This window comes from Pecten maximus, chromosome 1, assembly GCF_902652985.1.
Source record: "Pecten maximus chromosome 1, xPecMax1.1, whole genome shotgun sequence".
Taxonomy (NCBI): domain Eukaryota; kingdom Metazoa; phylum Mollusca; class Bivalvia; order Pectinida; family Pectinidae; genus Pecten; species Pecten maximus.
Window position 1 is genome coordinate 36,851,837 of NC_047015.1, and position 27,199 is coordinate 36,879,035.

The 27,199-nt window shown below is 36.0% G+C and overlaps 1 protein-coding gene across 1 annotated transcript in view; it reads left to right on the forward strand.

The window, feature by feature from the left end:
* The window catches only part of LOC117341927 (titin-like), a 234,759-nt gene that overhangs the window by 127,614 nt on the left and 79,946 nt on the right, over window positions 1-27,199 (forward strand). The window contains 15 exon segments of the mRNA XM_033903835.1: window positions 5,440-5,594; window positions 7,125-7,336; window positions 8,258-8,462; window positions 12,744-12,767; window positions 15,370-15,466; window positions 15,678-15,906; window positions 16,116-16,446; window positions 16,883-17,086; window positions 17,528-17,656; window positions 18,264-18,364; window positions 19,211-19,237; window positions 22,044-22,125; window positions 23,121-23,288; window positions 24,556-24,699; window positions 26,604-26,669. Coding sequence (XP_033759726.1) covers window positions 5,440-5,594; window positions 7,125-7,336; window positions 8,258-8,462; window positions 12,744-12,767; window positions 15,370-15,466; window positions 15,678-15,906; window positions 16,116-16,446; window positions 16,883-17,086; window positions 17,528-17,656; window positions 18,264-18,364; window positions 19,211-19,237; window positions 22,044-22,125; window positions 23,121-23,288; window positions 24,556-24,699; window positions 26,604-26,669 — 2,174 coding nt within the window.

The following is a 27,199-nucleotide window of genomic DNA, read 5'->3' on the forward strand; positions in this document are numbered from 1 at the left end:
TGGGGTATTAAGATAAAACCAAATGACAAAATGACCATCACATTTCATTAAAGGACTGTTTGAATATAAATAATCTGTCCTTTTTTTTTTCTTTTGAATGAAATTTAATGTTCTTCTGTATATTGATCTCAGAATAGAGTTCTACCCCAATCCTAGCCTGAAGGAAAAAAACAACAAAAATCTGATACCTAGATGGTAGATAAACTGGCCCTCTCATCTCCTACTCCAGTAAAAGACAAATATTCTATTAATGTATGATCTGGAAAAAAAAATTAAAGCATAGAACATTTTACATGAAAACTGACCAAACTGCTGTCCCTTGGAAAAAAAGAAAACACTAAGTCCTGTAGCTTATAAAGATGTAGGCAGTGATTAAGTCTGAAGCAACTTTTGTGTTACATAATTGTCGGGTGATGTTTCAGCAGACACATGTAAACTTAGAGATGTGTCATATATCTAAAATCTTGCTGACTCTGCCGCCCAATACTTAAGGTATACAAAAATTTGTCTTGATAATTGACCTACTTTACAATCCGTCTGGCTTGTTAATCACTTTCCTCCTAGACTTGTTGTTCATAACAGGAAATGGGTTGACGTTTTTTAGATATTAGATCTATAGGGTCTGGTTTGTCTGCAAGTCTAACGGACATGTCATTAAAGTCCTGTGTGTCTTAGACCTGTGATGACTCTATCTGTATACTTAGAGGGATACTGAGGGAAAGGTCTTTAAAACTGTCTATAAACATCACCTTGGTATAACGCATGTCTGTAAATAATACATATATCATCTCTTTTCAACATTTACCTGTCTATAAAGATTACTTGTGTATAAAATGTACCTGTGAATACAGAACACCTCTGTATAAAAAAACATTTAACTGTCGATAGCAGTTTGTTTGACCAATTTGTTATTCTAAAGTATCAAGCCAAAAAGTTGTTCAAGAAGTATAAATGGAAGGTTTAAAACTGAATTGATGGAATATTAGGAGGAGGCGTATGGTTACTTGAATTTACTATAGAAGGGAGAAGGTTGGTGGTGTGCTAATGAATTTGGAGTGGAATGAGGAGATAGGGACGGACCAGGCCATCTTCATGGGGGTCATGGAAACCAGCTGGGCTGATCAGTGAGGCAATTATCTCTTTGGTTAGGGAGGCTCACTGTGGGAGGTGTAAATCTAGAGGAAAATCATAAAATACACTTGCAATGTAGAGATATGAAAATTAGGAATGGTTATAGTTACAATACATTTAGTATAACATCATATTTCAGGCTGGGATGTGTCTGGTGTTGTGTCATTATTACTGGGAGTCATAGCTATGTACAGAGTGTTGGCTGGGAATGATGGCAGCCAGATGGGGAGGCATAGTTCTATCACCTATACATATGTGTACATAGTAAGAGGATATACATATAGTTTACATGTACTGCACATGTAGGGATAGGGTGTGACACTTGTAGGGATTGGGTGTGACACATGTAGGGATGGGATGTGACACATGTAGGGATGGGGTGTGACACTTGTAGGGATTGGGTGTGACACATGTAGGGATGGGGTGTGACACTTGTAGGGATGGGGTGTGACACTTGTGGGGATTGGGTGTGACACTTGTAGGGATGGGATGTAACACATGAACATGTAGGGATGGGGTGTGACACATGTAGGGATGGGGTGTGACACTTGTAGGGATGGGGTGTGACACATGTAGGGATGGGATGTAACACATGAACATGTAGGGATGGGGCGTGACACATGTAGGGATAGGGTGTGACACATGTAGGGATGGGATGTGCCTCCTCCTCTCAGCAAATTGAACATGGGCACATTAATGCTGAATTGTGGTTTATTGTAGGATGGCCGACGAAAGACGGGACGTTATGTTACATGTTGAGGGTGTTCGGGCGGATGGTTCGGGCACATAGATGGGGTGTGGGGGAGGGATAACCCAATGGTACGGACCCAGGCTTCGTGCACTTAGATTGTGACACAAATTATACATTGTGATGAGCGTGTGAGTGTAGGCATACAAAGATGTGTACCTGTGGTGTATTTGTGGAGTTGTGTCACTGCTGTAGGATGGTGTACTTGTGGACCATAACTGCCGATACGTACTCGACACATGTAGGGATGGGGTGTGACACATGTAGGGATGGGGTGTGACACATGTAGGGATGGGGTGTGACACATGAACATGTAGGGATGGGGTGTGACACTTGTAGGGATGGGGTGTGACACATGTAGGGATGGGGTGTGACACTTGTAGGGATGGGGTGTGACACATGAACATGTAGGGATGGGGTGTGACACATGTAGGGATGGGGTGTGACACATGTAGGGATGGGGTGTGACACTTGTAGGGATGGGGTGTAACACTTGTAGGGATGGGGTGTAACACATGAACATGTAGGGATGGGGTGTGACACATGTAGGGATTGGGTGTGACACATGTAGGGGTGGGGTGTGACACATGTAGGGATGGGGTGTGACACATGTAGGGATGGGGTGTGACACATGTAGGGATGGGGTGTAACACTTGTAGGGATGGGGTGTAACACATGAACATGTAGGGATGGGGTGTGACACTTGTAGGGATGGGGTGTGACACATGAACATGTAGGGATGGGGTGTGACACATGTAGGGATGGGGTGTGACACATGTAGGGATGGGGTGTGACACATGAACATGTAGGGATGGGGTTGACACTGTGGGATGGGTGTGACACATGTAGGGATGGGTGTGCACATGTATGGATGGGGTTGACACATGGGGATGGGGTGTGACACGTGGGGATGGGGTGTGACACATTAGGGATGGGTGTGACACTTGTGGGATGGTGGTGAACATGTAGGACATGGGGTGTGACACATGTAGGTGTGAAATTGATGGGGTGTGACACATGTAGGGATGGGTGTGACCCATTAGGATGGTATACAACTGACATTAGGATGGGCGGACACATGTGAATACGGGGTTACACACGTAGATGGGATGTGCTCCTCCTCCTCCCAAGCAATTCATGGGCCCTACTGGATCTGTCTTATTTTTATACGCCCGACGAAAGATGGGACGTATTATGTTACCATGTTAGCGGGTGTTCGGGCGGGCGTTCGGGCACATATTCTGTCCGGACCATAACTCCAATACTACTCGACCCAGGCTCTCCATACTTGACACAAATATACATCTTGATGAGCCGGAGTGTCGCATACCAAAATCATGTCCCTTACCCCCGTATTTGTGGAGTTATTCCCCTTTGATGATTTTACTTGTCCGGACCATAACTCCAATACTACTCGACCCAGGCTCTCCATGCTTAACACAAATATACATCTTGATGAGCCGGAGTGTCGCATACCAAAATCATGCCCCTTACCCCTGTATTTGTGGAGTTATTCCCCTTTGATGATTTTACTTGTCCGGACCAAAACTCCAATACTACTCAACCCAGGCTCTGCATACTTGACACAAATATACATCTTGATGAGCCAGAGAGTTGCATACCAAAATCATGCACCTTACCCCCGTATTTGCGGAGTTATTCCCCTTTGATGATTTTAATTGTCTGGACCATAACTCCAATACTACTCGACCCAGGCTCTCCATACTTAACACAAATATACATCTTGATGAGCCGGAGTGTCGCATACCAAAATCATGCCCCTTACCCCCGTATTTGTGGAGTTATTCCCCTTTGATGATTTTACTTGTCCGGACCAAAACTCCAATACTACTCAACCCAGGCTCTGCATACTTGACACAAATATACATCTTGATGAGCCAGAGAGTTGCATACCAAAATCATGCCCCTTACCCCCGTATTTGCGGAGTTATTCCCCTTTGATGATTTTAATTGTCTGGACCATAACTCCAATACTACTCGACCCAGGCTCTCCATACTTAACACAAATATACATCTTGATGAGCCGGAGTGTCGCATACCAAAATCATGCCCCTTACCCCCGTATTTGTGGAGTTATTCCCCTTTGATGATTTTACTTGTCCGGACCAAAACTCCAATACTACTCAACCCAGGCTCTGCATACTTGACACAAATATACATCTTGATGAGCCAGAGAGTTGCATACCAAAATCATGCCCCTTACCCCCGTATTTGCGGAGTTATTCCCCTTTGATGATTTTGTAATTGCTCACCATTCACTTAATAATGGTATTAGGAGGCTGATTCTTTGCAAAGAGGTTCTTTTAATGTATATATTCTGTATATAAACATGTGAACTAATTTTTGTGTTGTTGTGTCTAAACCAAGGTTTCCCATATTTGCAGCATATATACATCTCATCATTTAAAGTTGCCCTTCGGTTTTGACTACACACCATTATGTGTATCAATATCTCTTTCCAACTTTCCAACAATGATACTTCATTTTAAAGCATTACAACCTGTGAAACTACCCCCTTCCAAGTGTCAAATATTGCGGCGGGCGTATGTTGTGGCCCTCCAACGGGCCCTTGTGTGTCTTAAAAAGCCTTAAAAAATGTTGAAAAATGAATTTAACTGATTGAAAAATGGAATCATGTTGTGTAATTGAGTCTAGGCCATGCATTAGGAAAGAGAGGGTGGTATTTACTGCTATGTTAGTTTTCATATTTTGCCTCGTGTCTAGCTGTGGTAAGGAGAGTGTAAAGATTAGGTTGGTTACCTCATAAAGAGGCATTGTTCTTCAGGAATGACTGGACTGACTTGTTTTAGGTCAGGATGCTGGTACATGATAAAAACATATATCTTTCTCTCAGTTGCATGGTTATATTATCAATGTGTGCCTGGAACATTCTTATCCAGACTGTCCCATGTCTGTGGAATTGTTTAGAATTTTTACTAAATGAAAATACATGGAAGTTTTTGTGCTATTATCTCAAACAATTTATGCACAGTCTGGCAGAAAGTAATTTAGTTTTTTGAAAAAACATAGAAATTGTGACATTAATTTTCCCTTTGTAATAGAAGTTTGATGATGATTGTTATTATCATTGATATCATTGGTACAGACAGTTTAAGACAGAGGATGCATCGTCTTATAACATTTATACTTAATGAATTACAAACCTTCTCTGTCCATCTAAGTAACAACATAATGCACACACATTTTAATGGTTTTGATTGACGTCATGAACCAATTACCATTGATAATTCCATACTCTAATATAAGCCTATGACTATTACTCAAATATTTTATTCAGTGAGGCACAATTGTTCAATCTATCTCATTTTCTTCAAAAAGAAGAAACTATTTCTTAAAATTTTCCCCTGCTGTAATATCTTATTTTGAACAGTTACAGGAGTCATGTCAAATTTTACTTGCAGTAAAAAACTTGGGTACCATTCTGATATTTCACAAATTTACTTAAACCTTCAGACATTATCTAAAACTTCTCGATGCTATATCAACCCTTGATATTTAAACTCTATTTTATATTGCAGACGTATCGTGATTGAGATCCCACACTTCGCTTCGCTGAGAGGAAAGGAACGAGAGATCAAGATTCTGAGGAGTGACAACGGAGAGAAATGGGAAGAGCACCCCATCCTAGCAACAGATGATGCAGTCAACAAGGCTCTGAATGAGAGCCTCGAAGGTAGGGTCATCCGTGAATGAGAGTCTCGAAGGTAGGGTCATCCGTGAATGAGAGTCTCGAAGGTAGGGTCATCCGTGAATGAGAGCCTCGAAGGTAGGGTCATCCGTGAATGAGAGCCTCAAAGGTAGGGTCATCCGGGGCTACTAAGGGTGATAACTCTTGTCTTTGTATAACCCAGCTGTAGTAATAGAATGTGTGGAGGGGTCAAGGTTGAAGGCAGAAGTGCTGGATCAATGTTCTAGTGTGTAAGGAGGAGCCGCTATAGCTCTGTAGGTTAGAGCACCAGTCATGTTACCTCAGGTGAAGGGTCTGTAGGTTAGAGCACCAGTCATGTTACCTCAGGTGAAGGGTCTGTAGGTTAGAGCACCAGTCATGTTACCTCAGGTGAAGGGTCCGCGATAGCTCTGTTGGTTAGAGAACCGGTCATGTTACCTCAGGTGAAGGGACCGCGATAGCTCTGTTGGTTAGAGAACCGGTCATGTTACCTCAGGTGAAGGGTCTGTTGGTTAGAGAACCAGTCATGTTACCTCAGGTGAAGGGTCTGTTGGTTAGAGAACCAGTCATGTTACCTCAGGTGAAGGGTCTGTTGGTTAGAGCACCGGTCATGTTACCTCAGGTGAAGGGTCTGTTGGTTAGAGCACCAGTCATGTTACCTCAGGTGAAGGGACCGCGATAGCTCTGTTGGTTAGAGAACCGGTCATGTTACCCCAGGTGAAGGGTCTGTAGGTTAGAGAACCAGTCATGTTACCTCAGGTGAAGGGACCGCGATAGCTCTGTTGGTTAGAGCACCAGTCATGTTACCTCAGGTGAAGGGACCGCGATAGCTCTGTTGGTTAGAGAACCGGTCATGTTACCTCAGGTGAAGGGACCACGATAGCTCTGTAGGTTAGAGCACCGGTCATGTTACCTCAGGTGAAGATCGGAGGTGTGTGGTTGACGCTCCCAACCTGAGTCAGTTTGTGTTTCTTGGAAAGCCGGAAAATAGGACATAGTTGTGTCCTTGGGCATGACACTTCATACTAATTGCTCTGGATGGCATACGACTAGCCTTCCGTATGTTATTCAGTGAGGTAGACACCAACTGCTACAAGGTGATCACGCCTCAATATAACCCTGGCTGTTCATGGGGCATTAAATATGGCAAACAAAAGCAACACAGAGAATGGTCAAGGAAAGTGTCAGTTGTAAAATGTTTTTCAAAGTGAATTCAATATAGAAGCTAGCATCCAGATAGTATTACGTATAGCCGTAGTAAGGTATGTTACTTCTCCAAAACCTTATAAGTTAAGTTGTTATGACTACAAAAGAGGATTTTTCATATTGAATTGAAGGGTGAAACAAAAAATAAAAAGTATGCGAATTCAGACTGATAACTCAAAACTGAGTCAACCAATACTTGTGATAAAAATTTTGTTTAAAGATCTGTGTTTGTGACTGCTTTATAATGTACAATTTATACCACTCCATGGGAAACATTTTTACAACACATTTTGCTGCATATAATAGTATCTCATTGTGATCTGCCTTCAGACCTGGAACATGAGGATGACTTGGCAAACAAACGCATCACACGTATCCTGACAGACGACTTCCCACGGTACTTCGCACTGGTAACAAGGGTTCGGGAGGAACGACAGAGCGTGGGAGAAGAAGGTGGAGTGATCAGCTCCACAGTCGTGCCTCAGGTTCAAGCTGTTTTCCCTGAGGGCGCTCTAACCAAGAAAATTCGTGTTGGCTTACAGGTATGTCTCCGATGTCCCAATACAAACCAGACATCCTGGTACTTCTACCGACAGATTGTCGTCTTAGCTAGAGCTTTAGAGACATTTTTGTTTGTTTTTAATTGAGTATCTCGTATTTCATTATCAATTCATTCTTTGGAAAGTTTGTGTTATAATTTGATGAGCAAATTGCTAGACCAACAAAAAACTTTTTGAATTAAAAAATTTAAATGTGACTGTCTAGAAATTAAAAGTTTTTAAAAGACTTTATGTCAGATATTTTTAATATATTAGCAATTGTTTCCCTCATTTTCTCATTTGTTAATACTTTTTATCATTTTTCTCTTATTCTTTTTTTAGTTTTTGATTTTCTTTTTAATTACAAAGTTTTGTTGTTTAGATAAATGCTGTTCTTGTAAAAAGTGATAGGGTTGGCAAAGATGGCGTTACTGGCTTTTTTTGGTAGTTGGACTGACACCCTTGTTATTTTATGTAAGAAAATTTTAATAAAAATGATGGCAATATAAATGATGAAAGGTAAGGCTAATGTGTGAGCTGGTTTTGTTTCTCATTTTTAGCCTACCGGGCCTATTGTAAGGCTAGTGGAATTTCAAACAGACATTTTTTAAAGCAACTATATATAGAATGAAGACCTCCCCTTTATGCACTATATTTTCTTTGCTTCTAGTGTGTTGGACTGTCTTGGTGTATGGTAGCGCTCCGTTTAGTATCAATAATAGCCCACTCAGCAATATTATCAGCCATTCTTATGCCACCCTACGTTACTTTTCTGTGGAGTTCTGTTTCGTCATTTTTCCGTTCTATTTTGGTACCTATTGTGTTTATTTGCGTAATGCTCCAGAGAAAAGTCTCTACCATAAGTATACATCCCAGAAAATTCATCATACCTATAACTCCTCCAAACTGTCAATCAATCACCAGGCACAGCCAATCAGCCCTGATCTTGTTGCCAAGTTACTTGGTAACCGTGTGGCCGTTAGTCCTATCGTGACTGTGGAACCAAGGCGACGTAAATTTCACAAGACCATCACCCTGACGATCCCGGTCCCGAAAGCACAACAAAAAGGAATGATAAATCCACATCGTGATGACCTCCCAAGTCTGCGAGTGCTCTACAGTATCTCCGGTAAGGATATGTCGTTACGACACTGCCACCTACCAGCATAGCTATAAAGGGAGATAAATCTTCCTCGCTTTGTTTTGTAAATATGTAGATAGATTAGACCTTTAATCACTGCTTTGGTTTGTGGTTTCATTGTGGTGATCACCCGTACGTGTTGAAATTGCACCAAAAGAAGTAGTGCTAGTTTGTTGTAAGTCCTTTGGTCCCGAAACTCTTAACCCACTTCCCTGTTTGTCTCCCCTTACTTTGTGTAGCTAACTGGCTCTATGATTATCATCTTAGCTATTTGCTTTTATTGCATGAAGACTGCTGTGGTGTTAGTCTGTTTTCATGTGAATATGTGAAGCTTTTTTTACGATGCACATTATGCAGTGTTTCACATTACAATTATGCCATGTGAAGATGTTTTCACATGCAGTCTTGTTAAATCATTTTGACATAAATGTACAAAAATGTAGTGTTTAGACTTGGCTTGCCTATGAAGTGTCTCATCTCATACTTTTATAATGAAATATATTCGACATTGCATGTTGCATAAAAAAAACATTTTCACATTAAAATTGAATCTGTTCGTCCATTTAACAGTATAATGAATCCTTAAGTGAAGTTGTTTCATTTATCATAATGAAATGTTATGTTAATTAGCTTTCACGCTGCATATTATGTTAGAAGTCATTTTCACATTTCATCAAATAACAATGAAATCTTGCGTGAAATAATTTTCACATCTCATTATCAATGCAATGTTAATGATTTTCATGTCACAGTGAAATCACTGCTAAAAGTACACATGCGGCTACATATTTTGCAATATGTATTTACAAAATTTTGACGAATTGATATGCATATTGGATTTGAATTACGGAGAGAATATTGGAGTGACTGCAACAAAAGGAAAATAACGAAAATCTGCTACACTGTTCATCTTACTGTTGGACCTGCATCATATGATATATGCATAAATTTCCATCTTCCTATAGAGATGATTAGTTGTAAATAAGGCTTTTGTTAAGTTACCTTGCACCCTTGGTTTTGGTTGATATATATCTTTATACTTACATCGTGTCTATCTCCTTTTGATCTAGTGTAAGATTTATACCGCTTTCCTTCACCTTTTATCCAGAAGTTTTAGTTTCTGTTTGACACATAGGACAGTAGTGTAGGTGAAAACAAAAACAAATAAGCTTAAAATTTTCGGCAGTCTTTTAAAGTTTCTATTTTTTGGGGGGGGGGGGGGATGTAGATTTCTCAGTTTGGTTAAGGGAATGAATTAATTTATTAATTATTTCGGTAATTCATTCTCACCAAAGCTGTCCATAAACCTACAGTGTGTCCTGTCTGTATTGTAACCTGATATATTTCCACACAAAACAGAAATTTTACTGTAACTTGTTGAGAAAGATTTGTAAGCAAGCCAAATATTTTGGTGTAACTGGGTAGAGAGGTATCTGTACTGTAACTGGGTAGAGAGATATTTGTTCTGTAACTGGGTAGAGAGGTATTTGTACTGTAACTGGGTAGAGAGATATCTGTACTGTAACTGGGTAGAGAGATATCTGTACTGTAACTGGGTAGAGAGATATTTGTACTGTAACTGGGGAGAGATATTTGTACTGTAACTGGGTAGAGAGATATTTGTACTATAACTGGGTAGAGAGGTATTTGTACTATAACTGGGTAGAGAGATATTTGTACTGTAACTGGGTAGAGAGATATTTGTACTGTAACTGGGTAGAGAGGTATTTGTACTGTAACTGGGTAGAGATATTTGTACTGTAACTGGGTAGAGAGATATTTGTACTGTAACTGGGTAGAGAGATATTTGTACTGTAACTGGGTAGAGAGATATCTGTACTATAACTGGGTAGAGAGGTATTTGTACTATAACTGGGTAGAGATATTTGTACTGTAACTGGGAAGAGATATTTGTACTGTAACTGGGTAGAGAGATATCTGTACTATAACTGGGTAGAGAGGTATTTGTACTATAACTGGGTAGAGAGATATTTGTACTGTAACTGAGTAGAGAGATATTTGTACTGTAACTGGGTAGAGAGATATTTGTACTGTAACTGGGTAGAGATATTTGTACTGTAACTGGGGAGAGATATTTGTACTGTAACTGGGTAGAGATATGTTTGTACTGTAACTGGGTAGAGAGATGTTTGAACTGTAACTAGGTAGAGAGATATTTGTACTGTAACTGGGTAGAGATATTTGTACTGCAACTTGGTAGAGAGATATTGTATTGTAACTGGGTAGAGAGGTATCTGTACTGCAACTGGGTAGAGAGATATCTATACTGTAACTGGGTAGAGAGATATTTGTACTGTAACTGAGGAGAGATATTTGTACTGTAACTGGGTAGAGAGATATTTGTACTGTAACTGGGTAGAGAGATATTTGTACTGTAACTGGGTAGAGAGGTATCTGAACTGTAACTGGGTAGAGAGATATTTGTAGTGTAACTGGGTAGAGAGATATTTGTACTGTAACTGGGTAGAGAGATATTTGTACTGTAACTGGGTAGAGAGATATTTGTACTGTAACTGGGTAGAGATATGTTTGTACTGTAACTGGGTAGAGAGATATCTGTACTGTAACTGGGTAGAGGGATATTTGTACTGTAACTGGGTAGAGAGATATTTGTACTGTAACTGGGTAGAGAGATATCTGTACTATAACTGGGGGGAGATATTTGTACTGTAACTGGGTAGAGAGATATTTGTACTATAACTGGGTAGAGAGATATTTGTACTGTAACTGGGTAGAGAGATATTTGTACTGTAACTGGGTAGAGAGGTATCTGTACTGTAACTGGGTAGAGAGATATTTGTACTGTAACTGGGTAGAGATATTTGTACTGCAACTTGGTAGAGAGATATTGTATTGTAACTGGGTAGAGAGGTATCTGTACTGCAACTGGGTAGAGAGATATCTATACTGTAACTGGGTAGAGAGATATTTGTACTGTATCTGAGGAGAGATATTTGTACTGTAACTGGGTAGAGAGATATTTGTACTGTAACTGGGTAGAGAGATATTTGTACTGTAACTGGGTAGAGAGGTATCTGAACTGTAACTGGGTAGAGAGATATTTGTAGTGTAACTGGGTAGAGAGATATTTGTACTGTAACTGGGTAGAGAGATATTTGTACTGTAACTGGGTAGAGATATGTTTGTACTGTAACTGGGTAGAGATATATCTGTACTGTAACTGGGTAGAGGGATATTTGTACTGTAACTGGGTAGAGAGATATTTGTACTGTAACTGGGTAGAGAGATATCTGTACTATAACTGGGGGGAGATATTTGTACTGTAACTGGGTAGAGAGATATTTGTACTATAACTGGGTAGAGAGATATTTGTACTGTAACTGGGTAGAGAGATATTTGTACTGTAACTGGGTAGAGAGGTATCTGTACTGTAACTGGGTAGAGAGATATTTGTACTGTAACTGGGTAGAGAGATATTTGTAGTGTAACTGGGTAGAGATACTTGTACTGTAACTGGGTAGAGAGATATTTGCACACATTTCACTATTCCCAGTTAGATACATTTGCATAATTTGCTCACATATCCAATGTTTTTACTAGACTAAGTATGTATCTGCACAAAAAAAAATTATTTCATTACTGTAGCATAATAGATTGCACCTTTCAAAGCATTTGACTTTTTACATTTTGTAGTTTAATGTTTTACCAAGACTTTGATTTATTTCTCTTTATATTTAGAAGCATTTTTTTAACTTATAAATATTTTGTTGTTGATGGTATTTAGATATTCATCATTATACATAATTTGATATCAATATTTGAAAAGTCATGTCATGTTTTGTACATAAACATAAGTATCTACCAGAATTTAATTAATTTTATTCTTAGATAATTTAATCCGTATTTATAAAATTCAAATATTTTTAAACAACTTTATCACTTGATTATAGAATAGAGTTCATGTAACATATATTACCAGATTAAAATCTTAGCTCCAGAATAATTCAGTTCTTGAAACCATCGCTTTTAAAATAAGATTATGTTGCTTTCCGATGTTTTTCCTAATTTAATAAAACCTTGAAATACTTTATCAACTGCAGAGAAGATTTGTGTTTTGTGGAAGAATTAAACTCTAATTTATTACGATAATAAGTTTACAAGGTTTCAATGAAATTGTGGGAAAGAGGTTAGAATATCGGCGTGCACCACCATATATTTACAATTTCACATTGTGTTTTCTCTGCTTTCACGATCTGTTTTCTTCTCTTTATGCTTACGCTGATGTAGGCTCCAACAACTCTTTAAACAAAGGTAAAACGGCAAAACCATGTTTACGTTTTATTTGTCTGCCTCGGCGTACACATGTAAATATATATATGTCCCCAATATTGTTTTGTGACTGTCTGCTCCGTTGTGTAAATGTAATTAAAATTCTTTCAGATGAAACTCTGATGTTATTTATTTTGGATATCAGTTATATTAAAACTGCATTCCTTACTGAAATGGAACATTTAAACTGAGTTGTTCAACAGCATTTTTTAATTGCAGAAATATTTGTTTATAGCTTTATGATTTAACTTTGCTTTATACATGATTTTCTTGGCAGTTATGATAATTACAGTTTTTTAATTTTCAAATATATGCTATTCTTGCTATCTAATTCATGTATTGCACACATATTTTATTACTAAGGAGATATATTTCAAAAACAAAAACACTATTAATCCAGTAGAACTGTTTATTATAAAGACATCTATAATGACGCTATCCCTGAAACAGTTATATTTACTCTTCAATGTATATCAACATTATTGATGTTTGATCATTAAGATAAAATTTTAATAATTTTGTATACCCTGGTATGTAGTTTTATGATAATTACTGTTTTCAAATAAAAAATTTGATTTTTCATCACTTAATAGTGATATAAATCAACTTTGTTAATCTTGATTGTCTAATTTATATATATATATATATAATCTGGATCAGCTGAATTCGTAATTTGTTTATACCCTAGATAATTACTTTTTATTGAATATATTGGAGTTAATTTACCAGATTATGATATATATCAAAGCATCTAAATATTACAGTATTTTTTACAGTTACTTAGGTATGGTATCCATGCCAGCATATGACTGCGTCCAACAGTGGCTACATGTTACTGATAGTCCAGGTCAACAGTGGCTACATGTTACTGATAGTCCAGGTCAACAGTGGTTACATGTTACTGATAGTCCAGGTCAACAGTGGCTACATGTTACTGATAGTCCAGGTCAACAGTGGTTACATGTTACTGATAGTCCAGGTCAACAGTGGTTACATGTTACTGATAGTCCAGGTCAACAGTGGTTACATGTTACTGATAGTCCAGGTCAACAGTGGTTACATGTTACTGATAGTCCAGGTCAACAATGGCTACATGTTACTGATAGTCCAGATCAACAGTGGTTACATGTTACTGATAGTCCAGGTCAACAGTGGTTACATGTTACTGATAGTCCAGGTCAACAGTGGCTACATGTAACTGATAGTCCAGATCAACAGTGGCTACATGTTACTGATAGTCCAGATCAACAGTGGTTACATGTTACTGATAGTCCAGATCAACAGTGGCTACATGTTACTGATAGTCCAGGTCAACAGTGGTTACATGTTACTGATAGTCCAGGTCAACAGTGGTTACATGTTACTGATAGTCCAGGTCAACAGTGGTTACATGTTACTGATAGTCCAGGTCAACAGTGGTTACATGTTACTGATAGTCCAGGTCAACAATGGCTACATGTTACTGATAGTCCAGGTCAACAATGGCTACATGTTACTGAAAGTCCAGGTCAACAGTGGCTACACGTTACTGATAGTCCAGGTCAACAGTGGCTACATGTTACTGATAGTCCAGGTCAACAATGGCTACATGTTACTGATAGTCCAGGTCAACAGTGGCTACATGTTACTGATAGTCCAGGTCAACAGTGGCTACATGTTACTGATAGTCCAGGTCAACAGTGGCTACATGTTACTGATAGTCCAGGTCAACAATGGCTACATGTTACTGATAGTCCAGGTCAACAATGGCTACATGTTACTGATAGTCCGGGTCAACAGTGACTAATGTTACTGATAGTCCAGGTCAATAGTGGCTACATGTTACTGATAGTCCAGGTCAACAGTGGCTACATGTTACTGATAGTCCAGGTCAACAGTGGCTACATGTTACTGATAGTCCAGGTCAACAGTGGCTACATGTTACTGATAGTCCAGGTCAACAGTGGTTACATGTTACTGATAGTCCAGGTCAACAATGGCTACATGTTACTGATAGTCCAGGTCAACAATGGCTACATGTTACTGATAGTCCAGGTCAACAGTGGCTACACGTTACTGATAGTCCAGGTCAACAGTGGCTACATGTTACTGATAGTCCAGGTCAACAATGGCTACATGTTACTGATAGTCCAGGTCAACAGTGGCTACATGTTACTTATAGTCCAGGTCAATAGTGGCTACATGTTACTGATAGTCCAGGTCAATAGTGGCTACATGTTACTGATAGTCCAGGTCAACAGTGGCTACATGTTACTGATAGTCCAGGTCAACAGTGGCTACATGTTACTGATAGTCCAGGTCAACAGTGGCTACATGTTACTGATAGTCCAGGTCAACAGTGGTTACATGTTACTGATAGTCCAGGTCAACAGTGGTTACATGTTACTGATAGTCCAGGTCAACAGTGGTTACATGTTACTGATAGTCCAGGTCAATAGTGGCTACATGTTACTGATAGTCCAGGTCAACAGTGGCTACATGTTACTGATAGTCCAGGTCAATAAGTTTTATACTGTATTATGTCATGTGTCTTGTAAAATTATATTGACTATAAAATCGACATTGGTGATGATTTATGTTGCAGAGGGGACAGATGTGGCCATTTGGGATGACTTGACTGAGCAGACACAACTCAAACTTGTCAACGACTGTGTGTCCTTTACGACTAGAGTTTCAGGAAGGTAGGTAGCTTTACACTTATCAGAATATTTATGTCAATCTTGGGTGACAAATAAAGTTGAATAATTTTGATCAGGCCTACAAACAAATCAACTGTAACTTAGAATGTGATCAGATATGTCTGTTGTAGTTCTTTTCCTAGAATCATTCAATTCAGGTTTAAATTTACGAATGTTGATGCCTCATTGATGATCATTTCTTATGTTATTATAGATTCTGGTTGATGGACTGCCAGAATTATTCTGATGCAACCAGAATGGCTACTGAGCTGTACCGCGAGGCAGTCGTGGTCCCTTATATGGCTCGGTTTGTTGTGTTTGCCAAACGCACTGGTGAACAAGAAGGCAAGCTCCGTATGTTCTGCATGACAGATGACAAAATCGACAAGACTCTTGAAAAACAAGAGCATTTCGTGGAAGTAGCAAGGAGTCGAGACGTAGAGGTCAGCATTGGAATGTTTTGAGACTGCATATTTTGAATATTGGTTAATTATTCATATTTTGCTGTCAAATAAAAAAAATTGAGCATCATAAGTTGAAATTTCAATCCTCCATTTATAATGTGTATTTTAATCTTATATTCTAGACTGTTTTGATTTCCTGTTATAAACACCTTGAAATAAAGTTTTATCATCCATTTGTTTGTTACTAGGTGTTAGAAGGCCGACAACAGTTTGTAGAAATGGCTGGCAATCTCATCCCGATTACCAAGTCCGGTGACCAACTCTACGTTGATTTCAAAGCTTTTCGAGAGAATCGACTCCCTTGTACTGTGCGCATCCGTGACCTTGACCAGGAGCCAGCGGCACGTGTGGCATTCATGAAGGAGCCTAAGGTGGCTCGCGGAGAGGTGCCACAGACCCCTATCTGTAACTTGAACATCTCCCTACCCGACATGTCCACCTCCAGCTCTATGGAAATGGACGGGGATGCTGCCCTTGAGCTTCGTAAACGCTCCTCTCTCCTCAAGGAGTATGGTATTGGTGAGTGACAACAGTATAAGACATCTTCCATCAAATTTAGACTGCTTCTATCGCCTTAACACCACACAATACAAATATTGTGGTGAGATGGAGCTAATAATGCATTTACTCAAATACGGAATGCCAGGCACTGCACGAATTATGTCGATTCAGGTATTAAGGGAGGAGACACTTACCTTTAAGCATTCAAGTTATTCAAAAAAATTATTTCTTTAATAAAGCATGAAACACAAATTATAAACATTGATAATTTGATACAATCAAATTTGCTGTAATATTCAATATGGACACATGTTAATTTAAGACCAGAAACGAACATTGTAAACATGTTCATGTTTCCAGTTTTGGTAAATCAGAGCCAGGAGGCCCCTGTGTCTTGTGAAAATTATTTTATCATTATGAAACAAATCTTATTGAAATTAAACTGTATTTATAGTAATCGAAGATACAGTGAGTCGGGCTCAAATTAAACTGACTGATGTCGCCGACACGCTTAAGGGTGACTGGGTCGTCTTGGCTCAACAACTTGACTTCACATCAGGGGAGATAAACCAAATAAAGAATGATTACAACACTGTCAACGACCAGGCTCTTGCCATGCTCCAGCTTTGGGCAGCCAAAGACAAGGAACAAGCTACAGGTAATGCTCTTACAAAAGTTATCATGATACTTTCGTCCACTTAGATGCTTTGAGGTAGCCACCCAGGAAAAATTGAAGAAGGACATTAAAAATGATAAAGATACTGATATCATTTGGTACCATAACATTGATATGGTACTCAAATTAAATTTGTGGCATTAGATACTTTTATAGGCTAAAATGGATAAAAAAATTAGTCAATACATTATCATATATCTAAAATCAATTTCTTATTTATAGTTTTAGATAAGTTTACCCAATAATTGATTTAAGAAAATTAAAGTAATTTTTTTTTCATTATCTTATGACAATAGAGAGACAAAGAGAAAAAGATGAGATAAAAAAAAAAAACCAGAAATAAATCTATAAAAGAATTCATTAAAGATTACAATATTAATTAGAATGGTATTACTGCAATTCTAGCTTACTTGTTTCTTTCAGGAAATGCATTAGAGAAAGCCTTAACAAGAATAAACAGAGAAGATGTTGTTAAAAAATGCATGTACAATGTGGAAACAGTAGAAGATGAAGTAGAGGCAGCAGCAGCTAGAGTAGCTATGGACCAATCAGGTAAGCCTTTACATGTCACTGAATCAGTTAATCCACTAATCAGAAATGGTTTTATGAAACAATGAAGGTGTTCCTCACTTACCAATCAGATAACCCCATATCTGGATTCAGGAAGTGAAAAGTACTAACCAATCAGAAAAGGTTTTATATCAAAAGTTGGTGTGTACAGAAAAACAAGGCATGTCAGGTAAAATTGAGCTAGAAAATGGTTTTATATGTGTACAAACAGTCAAAATTAAGATTGTGACACACATGCATAATATACAAAACTACATTGTACAACAATGTAGGCTAATACAGTGCAGTCAAATATAGTGTACTATGTTACATTTGTTTGTAAATTTCTGTCAACTAAAGTTGTGGTTCATCATAGCCAGAACTCAAGCTATGTGCATTGTTTACTGAAAAAGTGTTTTTGTACCAAAGACACTGCATAAAATCACACCTAATTTTTATCTTCATCAATGTAAATAAAAACAAAAACAAAAAAACAAACACACTAGAAACTTCTTAAATCAGGACACAAAGAAAACTTTGTTATTTGTAATATTGGTAAATATTTCTTATGTTTAGGTACACTTGATCATGTTTATATTTTGTCTAACAGGCTTTGACACCTTCACAGAAGAAGTTGGTATTTCTAGAGATTCCTCCATGAAACGAGGAATGTCTTTAGATGTCCAGTACGATGAACAGGATATCATCAAGGTAATGTTTATTTTATATTTAGGCATGCAAACTTTTTCCAAGTTTCATAAGATTTCATGTATTCTTGAATGGTGGATGACTTTACAGGCTTTCTTCTATTTTATCATAGAAACAGCATTATGGGTATATGTTTTTTTCAGAAAATCAGTAGCATATTTGTTTAATATCTTTAATCATTTTATAATTTATATAAAACTCTTGTCCAAAATATATTGCAGAAACATAACATGCATGTAAGTTTTAGTTCGCACATTTTTGTTACTTCTTTTTTTAATCTCTTATAGACTTTATATTGTGTACACTTAAAATGAAGCAATGTGATCTCTGTTTTGTGTTTTGTTTAAAGTTTTCATGATCACTGATGTATTCGCTGATATGATAGACAAACAGATAATCTATTATTTAGAATGAGCGCTACTTGAATTGTGCTTTCAGTACTGGTTGGAATGCAAAATCACCACCTGATGTAAAATGCATGATTCAAATTAATTTTTTTTAGACATTCCTTGGTTCTTTTCACTTCAACTCTTGGGCAGCAACATTGATTGACCAATCCAAAATATACTTGCTGCCAAAATACATTCAACACCATTTCCCATTGTTACATTTGAGCTACTTCAACATATGTATTTTGGGGTTTGGCAAAAAATGTTGCAGTTCACAAGTTCAAAATGAAAAGGTCTAGAAGTATTTATTTTGTTGAAATGATATTTTATTAATTTTGTCCATCCATAATCCAAACCATTAGATCTGATCTGATCTATGTTAGTTAATATTTGCATGTTTTTCATTTCAATTATTTTTTTTATATTTTTTTTCCTTATTCCATTTGCATGTGGATTACAGTTACTCCACGACCTAGAGACTCACCAGGTGAGAACTAGGTCACATTGACCTAGTCGTAGTGCTGCTGTACATGTATCTCCCTAGCACGTATTCAAACCTGATTTTGTACCATACACTGCAGAGAAACTTCAAAAATAAATTCAGACACAGCTTATATTTGGTTGGAAGTAAAATATTTAACAATAAAGATTGCATAAATTAATCAATTATCAAACAATCTTTTATTGACACGCCACATAATGCAGTTTTTAATGGATTTCTTCCATAGATAAAGAATATTCAGATGTTGTATAAAGAAGACAGATATTCTGTGTTTATTTTGAAGAAGTTACTCTGCATATCCTCATTTGACAAACATGTGTGAATTTACCATCAGTTTGCCAAAATATTTTAACATAGTGATTTAAATTTATATCAGTGCATCATTTTAGAAGTAGTCCTGTAGGGAAACTGATGTAATTTTAATCTTAGCACTTAATTTGACTTGTCTAATGTGTTAATTTTAAATACCTGCATTCAATGCATAATGCATATTTTTTCTCATAACCTGACATTTGATACAACACAATTTACCAGTGCATTCTCTAAACAGTACTGAGTGTAATTAATATTTGTATATACATGTACATGTATAAATAATCTAGATAAAAACCAATTAGATTACATGTATTGGTCCAACAGACAAGATTTTTATCATACTTAGCAAAATTGTTTCATGTTATTAATTTAGTCAGTGGGAATGTTTAAAAAAAAAAAAAAAAAAAAAAACGATTAAGGAGGGCACCCTGCACTCTTGTTAAGGAAAATCTTTTGCAAAAAAACATTCATAATTATTATTCATTAAAAGAATTTTTTTTTTAAATTGAAATATTTCTTAGTATAAAATAAGATTTTAAACATGCCATATTTTATATTGTTATTGTGATAAAAAAAAATTCCCTGTTGCCTGCTAGGAAAATAATTTAAATCCTTTTTGTAAAACAGTTTCTTGTAAACCCATTCTTGATGTATTGACATACCCCTATTGTATACATATATTGTCAAAATTTATCTGGAATTATGATGGCAGTGTAGTGTTTTCCTGATTAATTGATTTAGTCAAAGTCTGGTCATTTGTTGTTGGAACATTGATTGATTAATAATAATTCACAATGATCAATCACAATTTGCATAATGTTAATTTTGCATGCATTTTATTTAAGTGAGGAAATTTATGCTGAAATTTTTCAATGCATGACACTTATTTCCAATTTCTGAAAAACAAATGAATGCCAAAAGTTAAATTAGAAAATTTCATTGACTCTGGGACTGTTTTGACCTATAAATTCTAACACCTACGTGCATTGCTAGACAAGATGTTCGACAAGTCTTACATATGAATATAACTGCATGCAGACACAGGATGGATAGAAGACGAAGAATGAAAAGACATTTTTGTTGTAAGATGGTACATTGTGTGTATAATATCTTTGTTTTAACTCTATTTAAATATTAAATGCAGATGATAGATATTTACAAATACTTTGGGATAGTAAAAGGTCAACACATGTTTACAAAAGTTTATGAATACTTAAAAGGTCAACACATGTTTACAAAAGTTTATGAATACTTAAAAGGTCAACAAATGTTTACAAAAGTTTCTGGATAGTTAAAAGGTCAACAAATGTTTACAAAAGTTTCTGGATAGTTAAAAGGTGGATGCTATCATAAAGTGAAAATAGGCTGACTTCTGAACATGGTGTACCTGAGAAAAAAGTTTTATCACTATAGCTTTATTAAGACAGAATCAGATGAACACATATTGAATGTATATTATGAGAGTATCCAAACATGTTTTAGGATCAATCGCTAGAAGAGATGATAGATCTCAAAATTTAAATTCCTAAAAACATTAAATATAAAAAAGTGTTAGTCACTCCATGAAGTGGCTTGCCCATGTCGCACTTTGCCTGTCCATCCGTCCTTACACTCTGGTTTGATTTTGTTTGCACTTAGGTTTATTTCTCCATTTTTAGTTAATTACCAATAAACAATACTGATTTCTTTTTCATGGAAATGGTTTTGTGGATAAATATTGATGTTCTGAAGTTAAGTCAGATTTTTTTACTGTACAGATATAAAATGCTGATGGTTCAAGGTCATTTAAATTGATTTGAACTGATCAGACTTCACAGAATGTTTCTTTGCAAAGAGTGCATATTGGGATATTGCTTTTGAGACAGAAAGGTCATAGGTCGAGGTCATGCTGTGATCTATACATGTTGTGCAAACATGTCCATTTCCCTGTAACTCTTGTATATTTATTTTGTGACTTTTATTTTTCAGATTAGCCAGCTAGAAATGAAATGTACTTTGTACATGTATAAACAGAAATTAAAAGAGTCATATTTCTATTTTCTAGCTAGATAGATGTTTTAAAGCATGTTTTCTTTGTTCAGTTTAAAAATTGGTATCATTCTGTATAGTGACATATTGTGCTTCAATTATATGAATGGATGATTATGTATGGGGTTAATTATCAAAACTGAAAAGAAAATGTTACAAGATTCAAGTGAAACTGTTTATATATATATATATTAAGTTGTCACATTTACAAGCATAAAAAGAAAGAAATACATATATGAATTTTTTGTAAAGTGCCCATCAACGACTGCAGTGTTCCTGTAATCAAAATTTGTTAGATGGTATTGTTATTTTTTTACTGTATCAAAAAGTTCTGAACTTGACAAATACATATTTTACTAGTGCATACAAATTCTAAACATATTACAAGCTGTGTAATTGGCTGTCATACCTGGATTCCTGATTGGTCAAAATTCATTTATATTTGCAGGAATCCGAATCGGTAGCAGAAGAATCTGGTAGTGATGTGGGCTCAGTAGAGGAAAGGTCGGCACCGCAGGCACGCGAGGAAGGTGTGTATAAAACGTGTGAAATAGTTACGACGTTTTAGAGAAACTTGTGTTTCGACAAGTTGGAGACACATTTGCTAGTCTTGTATGCTTGATTAAACAGAAGCAGTAGAGCTGTGTGATCATAACTTGCTAGATTTAGATATCTGCACCTGCAGTGTCCTAAACACACATCTTTGTTTAGTTAGCTCAATTAATTAAATCAACACAATTTTAAAATTCAGAAATAGAGTAAACTTTAAATAATGAATGGTTACGATGTATAGAAGCTTTTGTGTTGGTGTTTTAATGTGTGCATTCAAATCCCTTTTTCATGTATCCTCAATTCATCTTAATTTCATCTTCATTTATCTTTATCCCATTTTCAATTATCAACATTCCATCGTCACTGATCCTTATCCCATTTTACTTGTCGACATTTCAAACCTCATTTATCTTCAGACATCGTTTTGTAAAACAGTTTGCATATAAAAGATGGTTTTTTTTTTAGATATGTGACTTTTTATGACTCCAAAGTTGTGAAATAGAGTTTTGAAGTGAGAAACAGGAGTTAGGATATCCTAACTAAGATATATTGAATCTCAAGATTTAGAGAAAAAAAATGTCAATAGCCTGCATACAAACTCTAATTGGTAGGCATTTTCAATACAGAATAAAAGAATCTTTTCAAACCTTATTGTAGATAGAAAAGGTTTATTCCTATCTAATTTTGCAATTTTTGTCTTTAATAGTAAATAGCAATCCAATGCTGAATTAGGTTTGAAAATTCATATATTAGATTATGTTAGTCTCCTATGCAATAGAAAATTAATGTTAGAAAGGCATACAGGTGACTTTTAAAATTCTGGTATTACATCTAGTATATTCACTGCCTGATGTTCATCTCATCATTCCAATGCCTTCAGAGAATCATTCCATACTCTGGGAAGTAGATGGGGGTTGTATTTATATATAAGAGGCTATGATTGACGTGTGGTGACCGTTTTTTGCCGGTGTAGATACCGAACAGGGTGATGACGACCAAATAGTTATGGAAGTTGATTCCCGAAGGGGAATCGCCAAAGAAGATGTCAAACATGAAAGCAAGGAGGAAGACTTCTTCGATTTGATTTCACAATTGGATAGATATGCAGAAGTGAAAGACAAACAACAAATAAAAGAACAAGGTATAGCGCCTGTCAGCACATCCATCTAGCATGTCTCGCTGCATGTAAATTCCAGGACTTTTTAACAACGACAGATTAAATTCACATCACTAACTGGGAAGATATGGCCTGTCAGCTTGGTCTCTGTTATTGGCTGATATTCACCACAAACTTCCAAATTTTCACTTCACTAACGGAGATAGACTCATAAATAACTGCATGGCTTCCTTCTTACCATACTCACTGGACTGTTGTATAAAAATAACATGAAACTGATGTCTTTCAAATTAATATACAACATATGTATCTTATATTGAACAAAAAAATCTTATTAATCACAACTTTCAACAATTTTTGTTAAACTTACTGGATATTTCCCATTCTGATTTTCATTTATTTTATTATTTTTTATTTTTATTTTCTCCCTTTTTTCAATTACTAACCATAATACCAATTAAGTGAGATATTTCTACATAATCACATTCATGGAGACTAAACACTTGGTCTAATGATGCAAAGTAATATACCTGTGTATATTTACTAACACAAAATATTAACTCACACAAAATATTAACTCCTTATATAATGCATGTTTGGAAATTATCTAAACATGAGTTCGTTAGTATGAATATCTATTACGGTATTACAGACAGTAAAATATTGCAATCATGATTGAAATTATTCTAATAAGGGAATTACATGTACTGTTTTGTATTTTGTAACCTTCATAAAGATATGGTGAACCACCTGCATCAGCAGTATGACTTCTAATCAGCATGTTTATCAATTTTCATGTTTAAGTCAATACTTAATTGATTGAAATCAGCTTTGTTTATTAAGTGAAATGTGAATTTTCTGAAATATTTATCAGTAGAATCAATATAAAAAGGAAGAAAATGTTTCAATATTTATAAGTTTTAAATATATTTTGTCAGGAATGTTACAAGGAACATATCCTGGTCTAATTTAGTCTGATCTCTTACTACACATACTTGCAGTGCTACACAGCATTACTGATCATAATTGACTGTACTTATGCTTGTGCTTAGAAAGAAATAGACACATTCTTCAGCTACTCTAGGCAATAGATATTTCTATCTAGCAAGATTTTTATTCATTGTTGATATTTTTTATTATTTTCTTGTTTGCAGCCATTTAACAGAATGTGTTACACTGTAAATTATCTCCCTTGTTTTTGAATATGGGCTTACTTTATGTACATCATGTGACTGTCTTTTGATACCATGTGACCTATAGTTTGATATTGTGTGACCTCGGCACACTTCAGATACGGATGATAGGCAATCTATCCAGGAGGATGAGTTTACTCTCAATCGCCACGATCGTGAAACTGCTGCCTCCGAATTATTTTCTAAGCTGGAGGAAGTTGGTCAGCAATGTGCTCCGCAGCAAATGGCTACTCAAAGCCAAGGTATTACAGCACGGCTCGGTTGTTATCTTTGTAACCTTGGTATTGTGGTGTATCCTGTGGAATCTTACTACATCCCATAATAGTCTCTTTTCTCTATTAATGAATGTGCATGTAATAAACACAATATTGAAAAAAGCCACTTTAATACTAACAGGCATGGTTGAAAAAGTAACAATTTTACCCAAATATTTATAACTTCAATGTTTATATACTTTTATATTAAAAACCTCTAGATATTATTACTATATAAATATGTATACATTCATATTGTGTATGAAATATATATACACACCTCCAATTAAAAAAATCAATTAAAAAAATGGATGTTTTAGGTTATAGACTGTGTTCCCACAGTATTTGATAAATACACAATCACACATAAAATTTGAAGCAGCAGCATTTAAGAAAAGTTTTTTTACAATTCTTTATACATTCCAAACTGTAATATATTTAAAGTTTTAAAGTAAAAAAAGTAAGATCCAAAATTTTTTGAATATTGGCCACCGTACATGATCATGTCAAGACTGTCAGCTTCTCTTAGTTTTATATGAATTCGTCAAGACTTGAAATGTTCACAATGATTTGTTCATTCCTGTTAAAATGTAACAAACAAAACAAAAAGAAACTAACAAATTAATAAAAATTAAAATTAAAAAATTTCCCTATATCAAAACTAACCTGTGTTCTTCTTGTAGATCATTTATACTGTACATGATATTTTTTTGTATTATATTGATGTAATTTTGTCCTTAATCATTTTATAGACAAAAAGTATTTTTTTTCTTTTAAAAATAACATACAAGACAATGACATTATGTAAATATGATATAACTGGCATTAACAGTATTAGATGTTTAATGTTTTATCGTTTTTAAGAAGTGATAAAATCAGCATTTGAAATAGAAACGACTATTGTTTTAAAATTAACTGATAATACTCCCGTAACTTGCCTTTTAGTCAAAACTTGCTGAAAACATCTAGTACAATGGTACCAAGTAGATTTTCTGTGTACAAAGACACCCTGTGTAAAATGATACCTCTGTATAGTGGACATAAGAAATGTTATCCTGTACATAATGACACCCCCTTATAAGGCAGTCCCTGTATTTACTAGATACCCTGTTACACATTCACCTTACATTTCACACACCCTGTCGACACAGAGGATGTATGCATGTGTTTTTGTTGGTGTGTCCTTTGGTTGTACTATCAGAGATACCTATACAGCTATTGTCTGTGTGTTAATATTGTACAATTCTGGTGTCTTTATGTCATCTCTACTCTAATCTTCCAAATCTTCAATTTTCCGTTCTTTATTATATTGTTTAAGTGTTTCTGTAATTGTCTGTCAATGTTTTGTTCTGAACTAATGTTCTGGTACCTATCGGTAGAGTGTTGATGTTGTGTAAACTAGGACGATAGATGTGTGTTGTTTGAGTTATCTGTGGTGGTAGTAACACAGTGTTTTGATGTGTGTTGTTTGGTTGGGTTATATGCCACGGTAGAATTCAAGGGAGACAATTCATTTATTGAATTTTTTCCTCCCCCTTTCAGATGGTTTTCTTTTATGTCTTTTATTTGAGAGTTTAAGCGTTAATGATCAAAATATTGTGGTTCTCCCAGATAAGACTTTACTTTGTAAATTTAATTTTATCTGCAGTATATAACAACTGGTGTTGCCATATAATGATTTCCGTGTATTGTAACTGTTTTTGTAACAAACAAACAACTTTGTGTAGCCCTGAATTTTGGTTATTATTGCTGTTGATTCAGTTCTACAGCGATTTTGTGTTGTATTTGGTGGAACTAAGTGGAGATTTTAAAGGTCATATTATGGTGGTAAACTTAGGTTAAAGTATTTTGGTCAAGGGAATAAATATGACATTGACTTTGGGATATTACAGACAGCGATGATGCCGAGGGAACAAAGACTCCACCTCCGAGTCCAGTAGAGAAAGCTTTCCCCACAGGTACAAACTCACACATAATCAGCCATATACTCACCTAGACCTCTATCTCACTGAGGCCAGTCTGTCTTATACTCGTGTGGGGCTAGTCCGTCTGCATCTCTAGAATATACTGTATCCTGTTAAATGATCTGTATATTAATTTGGTGTGCCGTGAAGTTGCCAATTAATAAACGTGCTTGTCTTTTGTTGCTATTCTGTGTATCTCTGAAATGTATCTTCTTTCTGATTGTACTCTGAACTATTCCTCTGAATATCTGATGAATACTAATTTTTGTCTAATACATATCTCTAAAATCATATTTTTCTTCTGTATATTCCATGTTTCTCCATTTTGGTTCATCAATATGTAAATGTTTTGCTAAAATATGTATTAAAGCTGACCATAGTTATCCTTAAGTTATTGCTAAAACTAATTCAATTCAACTTGGAAAAATAAAGTGATTTCTCGGGCTACCAAATCTGCTTACTTCATCAGAGTTATTTCCCTTTGAGTAACAACGCTTACATAGACAGCAGACTTAACAATATCT